General features: G+C 36.7%; 1 protein-coding gene across 1 annotated transcript in view; it reads right to left on the bottom strand.

The window, feature by feature from the left end:
• Positions 1-4,789: 4,789 nt before the first annotated feature.
• The window catches only part of LOC119574625, a 6,791-nt gene continuing 1,580 nt past the window's right edge, over positions 4,790-10,000 (bottom strand). The window contains exons 2-7 of the mRNA XM_037921997.1: positions 9,237-9,398; positions 7,943-8,077; positions 7,256-7,420; positions 6,534-6,776; positions 5,838-5,921; positions 4,790-5,083 (exon numbers count right to left, since the gene is read on the bottom strand). Coding sequence (XP_037777925.1) covers positions 4,898-5,083; positions 5,838-5,921; positions 6,534-6,776; positions 7,256-7,420; positions 7,943-8,077; positions 9,237-9,398 — 975 coding nt within the window. The 3' untranslated portion in view covers positions 4,790-4,897. The remainder of the gene's footprint in view (positions 5,084-5,837; positions 5,922-6,533; positions 6,777-7,255; positions 7,421-7,942; positions 8,078-9,236; positions 9,399-10,000) is intronic.

Raw genomic sequence — 10,000 nt, 5'->3', positions numbered from 1 at the left:
TCATGATCATCATCCTCTTCACCATCACCATCATGATCATCTTCATCATCAGCAGCAGCATCTTCATTATCATTATCTTCATTATCATCACCTTCATCACCATTACCATCATCATCATTATCACCTTCATTATATCATCTCATCATCACCATCATCATCTTCACGTCCTCCTCCTCCTCATCTTCATCATCATCAACTTCATAATCTTCATCATCACCATCATCATCTTCATCCCCATCATCCACTTCATCATCATCATCATCATCATGGTTGTATGTTAATCTTATTTGTGTTTTGTCTCTCCGTAGGTCATAATCCTCATCTTCATAATCATCATCATCACCATCTTCATCATCACTATAATCACCATCGCCATCATTACCGTGATCACAATCATCTTTATGTTCTTCATCATTACCATAATCATTATTTTCCATCATCACTATATCATCATCATCATTATCATCATCACCATTATCATTATCATTATCATTATCATCATCATCATCATCATCATCATCATCATCATCATCATCACCACCACCACCACCACCACCACCACCACCACCACCACCACCATCATCATCACATCATCATTTTCATCACCATAATCACCATCATCATCAATATCGTCATCATCATTTTCATCATCACCACAATCACCATCATCATCACCGTAATCACCATCACGACTACCGGAGGAAGAAGGTTTAGGAGGAAGGTAGGAAGGGAAATGAAGGAGAAGAAAGGGGGGAGGGGGGAGAAAGGGAAGAAAGAGAAATGAGAAAAAGGGAGATGGCGAAGGGGAACCAGAAGAGAAAGGGAGAAGCATTGGGTAAGGGGAAATGAGGGGAGGTAGAGGGAGAGGGAGGTTGGGGGATGGTAGAGAAGGGGGAGGGGACAGGGGAACGAGGGAGGTGGGGGGGGGGTTAAGGAAGAAGAGGAAGGGACGTAGAAAAAGGTATGAATGAGAATGAATATCTTCACAATACAAGAGATGTATCTGACCGGTTTCAATTACATCTTCGTCAGAAATACACGGATACATATAATCGAAACCGGTCAAATACATTTCTTGTATTGTGAAGATATTCATTCACATTCACATCTTTTCTACATCTCTCAACATGAACACGGTTTAAGAGAGGGGAAGTGGAAGATTATTGAGTGAAAGGGTGTGGCCAAGCAGACAAGGGAAAAGTGGAGGGAGAGGGAAAAGAGAGATAAAAGAAGGGTATAAGAGGGAGAGAGAAATACCACTCATTTCTTATCTATCTATCTATTTGTTTTGCTCCGTGGAATCATTATTTTTGGATTGTCATTATTATCACCATTACCCTTATTACCCCTATCACTACCTTCACCATTATTACCACTATTATTCACTAATATCACTGTTATCGTCATCACCATCCTCGTCATTATCATAATTACTATTATCTTACCTTAAAAGGATCACAGTATTGTTTGTCGTGGCACATTTAAAACTGAAACATATCAAAGTTCAAATGCTATTGATCTTTAACATCTACACTTCAACAAATCCTCAAAGTAATGCATTACCATCTTATTATCTTATCAGGAATGGAAGACGTCTGGTATTAATGCATACGCTGATAAGACAGCGCTAATATCTCTTTCTTTTCTGTATTGGGTGATTTTTTTTATTATCATTCGAGTGCTTTCTGTAGTGTAAGTCATTCTCGAGAACACAAGGAAACATGGTATGTACTTATGAAAAAAAAAAAAAGAATCCTCAGTGACTATACGTTTTGCACACGTTTTACTGTTACAGAAGCGGACTCTGTAACACCAAGTGGTGTAATCACTTTTTTCAGCTTCTCATTCTCTCGTTTCTTCATATAAACATATATATCATGTCTGTATCATGTAAGCAAAATAACAATGTAAAAATAGGAAGAAGAATGAGACAGAATGGCCTCTCTCTCTCTTTCTGTATATATATATATATATATATATATATATATATATATATATATATATATATATTTGTGTGTTTGTGGTTGTGTGTGTGTGTGTGTGTGTGTGTGTGTGTGTGTGTGTGTGTGTGAATATATTATATATATATATATTATATATATATATATATATATATATATATATATATATATCAATATACATTATATAAATAAACAAACGCACACACAAACAACAAACAAACACACACACACACACACACACACACACACACCACACATATATATATATATATATATATATATATATATATATATATATATATATATATATATATATATGTATGTATACACATATATATACATACAAACATATATATGATATACAAATATCTTTCTATATATAATTATTTACACACACACACATGATATATACAAATATGTATATACGAACATAATATATATATATATATATATATATATATATATATATATATATATATATATATATATATATATATATATATATATATGACTTGACAAACGCTCCTTGTCTTGTCTCTCTGCCAAAGGGGAAAGGAAGCATTTCTGGTATAAATAAACCCGGGCTTTTTCTGTATTGGCGGTGATCCTGTGCTACTATTAGGATTTTCTTTTGTTGCGTTTATTGCTACTGAGAGAAATGTTGATGGCAATAATCGGGAAAACTGTTTGATTATAAGATGTAAGTAAATTAGCAACTAGTAGCAGGAATTTGCACACACACACACACACACACACACACACACACTGGTTGCTGACTTTTTGCTCTCTTAATTTTCCTTCTGGTCTTTTATTTAAATGACACGTGTATGTGTGAACTGAGTGGTATGATTATGCATTTCTTTTGTAAATATAAATAATTAGAAAACTTAAATATGATCCACAACACAAATTCTAAGCTCCGTTCCTCCAGCCTCGCAGAATATTTTCCTTGGCTTTGGCTCGGAAAGATTGATACCTCCGGTGTCCTTTGCATGTGACACTTCCTCACCATCCTTAATGTCTCACTCTCTGAATATACGTGTACACACGCACTCATATATATGTTTGTGTGTGTGTATATATATATATATATATATATATATATATATATATATATATATATATATATATATATATATTGTATATACATGTGTGTATCTGTATATATTATGCATACATTTGTATATATAAATATATATATATATATATATATATATATATATATGAATGTAGAGACATGTTTGTAAACATATGAGAGAGAAACTCAAGAAGAGAATGTAAAAATTTATCCTCCTCATTATGCTTATATTGCATGTATAGAATATCACTCAATTTATACGTTTTACTTTTCCTTGTTCTATGTTGATGATTTTACATAACCCAATATATTGAAGTTTACTGAAGACACGGCGTGAAGATTTAGAAGAAAAATTGTATTCTGATAGTTTATTACAAAAGCAGTAGAAGAATACTCATGGTTGGTCCTGTATCTGCTTATAGAGTGACAGTTTATGCATTTTGCACTTCACGGTTATCTCAACCAAAATAAATCACAATACATAATTACTCATTTATTGTATTAGCTTTGCGCTATCTCGCAACTTGGTGTGAAAACGTGTTATAACCTGACGTTGCTATTCTTTAACGCAATTCTTTTCTTTCCTTATGAAGTATTATTACCATTAACCGTCTTATAGGTAATGCAAAAGTCTTCTGATTCTGTGTATGGAACTAGTAGACATGAAATATGTTATTCTTCAAAGTTGGTTAGTCATATATATATATATATATATATATATATATATATATATATATATATATATATATATATATATATATATATATATGTTTTGTCACACATTTTTTATTGCTTCTTTCTATACTATCATGGAGTTTGGATATATTATTTATGGTTAATGGTTAATAGTTAAAAGCCCCACCCCCCCAAAAAAAAATGCTATCAAGATATCAAGGTCACATGACCCTATATTATTCATAAGGATCCTAATTCCGAATGCGTATGCACATAAAATTTTGAACATTCAAGTCTATTATCATAAATAAATGAAACCTAGACATTTGCTTTCCATTATAAATAAATAACATTAGATTAAACCTTCTTCTTGTCTTCTATCACATATGACTGACATTTAAACCCGATAACGTACCGAGTTTCCACATAGTTATCTTTCTGAGTCCTTAGCAAACAACATGCATCAACAGGACAACGCTGATTTGCATTTGTCTGCTTATGTACGTTACAGACCTTGTGATCAATAGCTTGGGTGTGGCAGTCGGCTAACTAGCGAGGTGTTAACCCGAGTTTTCTTATTTATTTACTTTTTCTTTTAGGTTCATGTCGAACAAACTGGAACAACAAAGTGGAACAACAAAGGGAAGAACATACTAGTGTGTTTTATTGTTCTTTTCCTTGTTCGTTGTTAGTGTTTCGCTTCATATTAGCTTTTCATTTAATCTATCTTTATATTAGTACTTGTTTTTCATATTCTTTACTATTAATTTTCCGTTGCTTTTGGTTGTTTTTTCGTATTGTTTTAATACCTACAGGCTCATAGACTGGTAAAGTTGTTTCAATTTTCTATGTTTTATATTATTAATTTTATACCCGTGGTAAAAACGGTGCCATAGAAAGATGTGTGAGAATTCGTCAGTTTATAGATAAAAAATAATTGATAAAAATATATTCAACTGGATATTATCGAAATAAAATATTCTATAAGAATTGCATTAACGTCCAATTCCTTTATCCTTTATCTCAATCGACAGACCAAATCCCTATTACATATAAGGAACAAGAAGATCCATAATACTGTATAGGTTATCTTTAATATGTACTTAAATTAACAGCTGATATTAATAACAACTTCACACACAACACAACACACACACACGTAATTACATCGACTTGGCACCATTTAATAATAAACATAATGGCCATCATTACTTCCATCAGTCTGAGGAGCTGCCTTGACCCAGTAGACCTCGAAAAAGGAAGGGAGGGTCGCACCGTCCATTTCAGGAACGACTAAACGGCTTCTGTCTGTCTCGATCCCTTCGACTCGAACGTGTTTGTAACCTAGACATGCCAGTCCCTCGAACACCTGTTAGTGGAAAAAGTGAGGATATGTAAATAAGCATAATACCTTAAAAATAATAAGAAATTTGGGGTTGATTTTATTTTTCTGATATATTTAATCTATACGTTTTGAGGATTTGTTTCTTGTTGAATACTAAATTACACATTTGCATTAACGAAAATGTATTTTTCATGTTAGGTTGTGCATTTACTTTAATTAATGTCTTCGTGTGTTACAGCACACATTATGTATCATAATTCTGTAATGTAATTACCATTAATTTCATATTTGATTATTTTGTGTAAATGCTACAACATTTTGTTATTCAATATAGGCAGAAAACCAACTTTAACGCTTTGGTAACAGTCTTAAGTTTATAAAGCATGTTGACCTGTTTATCTCCTCAAAAGAAAATATTTAACGTAAATGAGAAAATAAAATCCAGAAATTACAGAAAACATTGCATCCGAGCACCAAGGCAATATCAAAGAATGACTGTGCACATATGCTACTAAGTTTATGAAAAAATGAAACATGAAGATCTAAATACACTAGCCGGACTATTATCAATGTACTTCAGTTCAAACAAATTAAAAGACAAAGTTTTATCAATGAAAATGTAATGTAACATTTGCCATTGATAAATTAAAATCACCAAGATCAGTTAGTACTCCAAATGAAAACCTGTTTAACGTAAAATGCCTAATGATGTTTTCAGATCAACCCCTGATAATACAGAGAAAATTCATGCGCGGTTCAGGGAAGCATATATCCTTACCTTATACAAGTCTTCAAAATATCGTTTCCGTTCTTCCATCGTCAGTTGATTCACACTCAAGGGTATATGCAAACCAACGCTGATCTGTTAAAAGAGGGTCTTTGTACAATGTTCAAAATCATCTTGAGAGTTGATATGCAGATTCGATATTCCTTAATCTCATATATTTTATTTGGTTAACTTACAAGTTTTTAAAAAAGTACTAGGTGTGGCTAGGGAAACAAAGTACGGTATACTTTCAGCACACAGAGATATCCCCGTTTAACTTGGCCTGTGTTTAACCAAACCTAATGTACTTAATCCTTTTAAACACACATATCTCAGTAAATCTAACATGTGTATTATAGTAGTTATTTTTCCCCATATGTAGCATGCATCTTATGTACTTTATATATATTTGTACCAGGCGGACATTAATGACAGTATGACTCGTCACCACCTGAGGTTTCAGTAAACCCTACAGGTGTATACGTGCTATTTATTCTCCCATTACATAAACACAGTAAATGGTTTTAACAAGCTACTGATATAGAACACAAACCAAATAAAACTAGCCACGAGTTCCTCTTCATAAGAATAATTAACCAAAAAAATGGATCTAATGTGTATTTGTGTATTCTGCCATTGCATCAATGCATTAAACGGTTTACACATGTAATTAATATACAGTACACAAGCCTTCTGCTGACTCCTTACCTGGCGGACATTAATCATATTATAATTCGTCACCACCTGACGAAGCAGCGTCCACTCCTGTCCCAGAAGATCAGCTCTTAGGAACCTGACCTTGCGCCCGACGTGCCCAAGAGAGGTCACGATGTCCTTCAGAGACCGACGGTGTTTGACCGAGCCCCTGGGGAGGACTTTGTCGTAGGATATCTCCGAAATCTGCCACGGGTGTCTTCTCGGCCATTTCTCTGATTCCTCCACTTCCTTCTTCTGTAGAGTGAGATGGATAAATAGATAGGTAGGTAGGTAGGTAGGGAGGGAGGGAGGGAGGGAGGGGAGGGAGGGAGGGAGGGGAGGTGGGTGGGGGGGGTGGAGGGAGGAAGGGAGACAGGCGGAGAGGGAGGGAGGTAAGTGGGTGAGTTTGTGGGTAGGTGAGTAGATCGGTCGGTCGGTCGGTAGACAGAGACAGAGAGAGATAAAAAGGGCGAGGAAGGAATAAGAGAGATAATAGATGGATCAACAGCCTAATAAGTAGAGATAAAGAAAAAGAAAATAAGTGAGAATTAGAAAAAGAAAGAAAGAAAAGGGAGAGAAAGGGGAACAGGAAAAGGAAACAATAAAAGAGAGTGACAAACATGGATGATAAGAATAATTTTAAAAAAACGACTTCCTTAGCTATCAGGATACACCACTTTACAACATCGAAAAAACTTAACACACACAACTCTCACGCAAATCGAATGCCTTACCAACTTGTCAACAATTTCGTGAACGTGGCATGTAAGCTTGTCCATGTCCTTCTTGAACTGTTCATTATCAACCACAGTGAAGTAGTAAACAAGACAGGATTCGCCCTCTCCGTCATCCCCAGGGTTAGCACACACATACCGTCCGTAGTGGTTGTCGCGTCGTACCTGGACAGAGGTAAAGATGCTTTGTAAAACATAACGTGGGGTGGTCCCTAGTGGGTATAAGATGCAGTGTCATTAAGGGAGAAAGCGAGGAAAGAGGGAGGGAGGGAGGAGGCTAGGTAAGGAGGGAGAAAACGAGGACAGAGGGAGGGAGGGAGGGAGGGAGGGAGAAGACGAGACGGGAGGGAGGGAGGAGACGAGGTAAGGAGGGAAGAAACGAGGAGGGAAGGAAAAAACGAGGAGGGAAGGAAAAAACGAGGGAGGGAAGGAAAAAACGAGGGAGGGAAGGAAAAAACGAGGGAGGGAAGGAAAAAACGAGGGAGGGAGGAAACGAGGAGGAGAGGAGGGAGGAGACAAGGGAAGGAGGGAGGCAGGGAAGAATGGTAGGAGACGAGTGAAGGAGGAAAAGAAGAAAGAAGGAGAAGGAGAGAGAGAGAGAGAGAGAGAGAGAGAGAGAGAGAGAGAGAGAGAGAGAGAGAGAGAGAGAGAGAGAGAGGAGAGCGAAAAGAAAAGAAAAAATCTTACCCGATTAACTGTCTTGTTCTCTTTGCTAAAATCCACCCACGATGTACAAAAGCTTTTATCTGGATTCAGCAAATACTCGAAGAAGCTCTCGACTCCCTTATACTGCAGGCGAGGCAAGTATGACGTCCGACAAACCTGTAAATAGAGACCATAAATAACAATTTATAAAGAAATACAACCTTAGGTTTATCATCCATTATATCACATCTCAAACAACCAACTCCATGTGCAACATCACAAACATTCCACAACAACCACATCACATCAAACACACAGAACCAAGCATCGCAACCTATCCCCTCCCTCCCATAACTTCACATCAGAGACCATTCCAGCCTACGTATTACACAAGAGGGCAAACATCACACAGCGCATTGCATCACATCACAACCCATCTAACAAAGTCCATCACATCGCAAACAAATCCCACTCCAGCCACTACACCTCCCATTCCACCACATCACAAAGCACACTGCACCATACACATTCCACTCCACATCACCAAACACACGGCATCATACACATTCCACTCCACCACACCATAAAACAATAGCATCATACACATCCAACCCTACCGCATCACAAAACACACATATCATACACTTTCCATTCCACATCACACTGCACCATACCCATTTCACTCCACATCACAAAACACATTGCACCATACCCATTCCACTCTACCACATCACAAAACACACTGCATCATACACATTCCACTCCACATCACATCATAGCACATCTCTCATCTCCGGCCCTGGGTTGCACGAGCAGGCCAGGGAGACGTGGTTAGACGCAGTCCAACAGGACTTTATTAGTCTTGCCAAGTTTGAGTGGCTTAGGATGATCCAGGATTTTGCTTGGGATAGGAAGGGCTGGAGAAATACCATAGATGGGGCCACATGAGCCAGATTGGAGGTATATTCTACTTTCTTACATCCCTCCCTCCCTTCTATACCTCCTTCCCTCCTCCCTCCTTCTATACCTCTCTCTCTCCCTCCTTCTATACTTACCTCTCCCTTCCCTTCCTTCCTTCTATACCTTCCTGCCTCCCTCCTTCTATACTTCCCTCTCTCCCTCCTTCTATACTTCCCTCTCCCCCCTCCCTTCCCTCCTTTCTCCTAGACTTCCCTCCCTCTCCCCTTACCTCTTTCCCCTCCCCTTCTCTCTCCTCCCTCCCTCAATCCTTTATGTCCCCTTCCTTCTCCTCTCTCCCTTCCTCCCACAATCCTTGACCCTCCCTCCTGCCTACACCCGACTCACAAACCCCACACAAATACCTTCCCACACAAACCTCTTTGAGCGTCGCCTCATACTCCGGCACATTAGTCTGGAACTTGGCGACGGAGAAGTAGACAGCCACCACCAGTATGAGGCCCATGAGGATCGTCATGGTGAAATTGGTCACTTGCTGCGACGTCTGGAGGCTCCTGGTTGAGGGGCTAGGCCTCGCGTTCTGTGGTTGCGAGAGAGCATGTTGGTTATGAATGGATGTAAGGGGGATATTTTGCCTTTTTTAACTATAGGATAGCTTTTTTCTGTGGTTTCTTTGTTGCTATCATTATTGTTTTTTTTCTTGTTTACGATAACTTTATATTTTACTATTAATATTACTACTATTATTATTACTATTACTAATATCATTATTACTACTATTGTCATTATAATTACTATTATCATTATAATTACTATTATCATTATAATTACTATTATCATTATTATTACTATTATCATTATTATTACTATTATCATTATTATTAGTTATTATTATTATTACTATTATCATCATTATTACTATTATCATTATTATTATCACGATTAATAACACTACCATTATGATCATAATCTTCATTTTCATTATCACTATTATCACTATCACGATTATCCTTATTACAATTATCATTATCAGCACTATCATTATTATCATTGTCATTATTATTCCTATTATCATCATCATTATCATTATCATCATTATACTTACAATATCATTATTATAATCACTGATGTCAAATCCATGAGGTAAGACAGAGGATAAAATATATGAACAGAGAGGAGATA

This window comes from Penaeus monodon, chromosome 6 (assembly GCF_015228065.2).
Source record: "Penaeus monodon isolate SGIC_2016 chromosome 6, NSTDA_Pmon_1, whole genome shotgun sequence".
NCBI classification, from domain to species: Eukaryota; Metazoa; Arthropoda; class Malacostraca; order Decapoda; family Penaeidae; genus Penaeus; species Penaeus monodon.
Note: the sequence above shows the minus strand (reverse complement) of the source record. Positions and strands in the feature narration are given on the sequence as shown.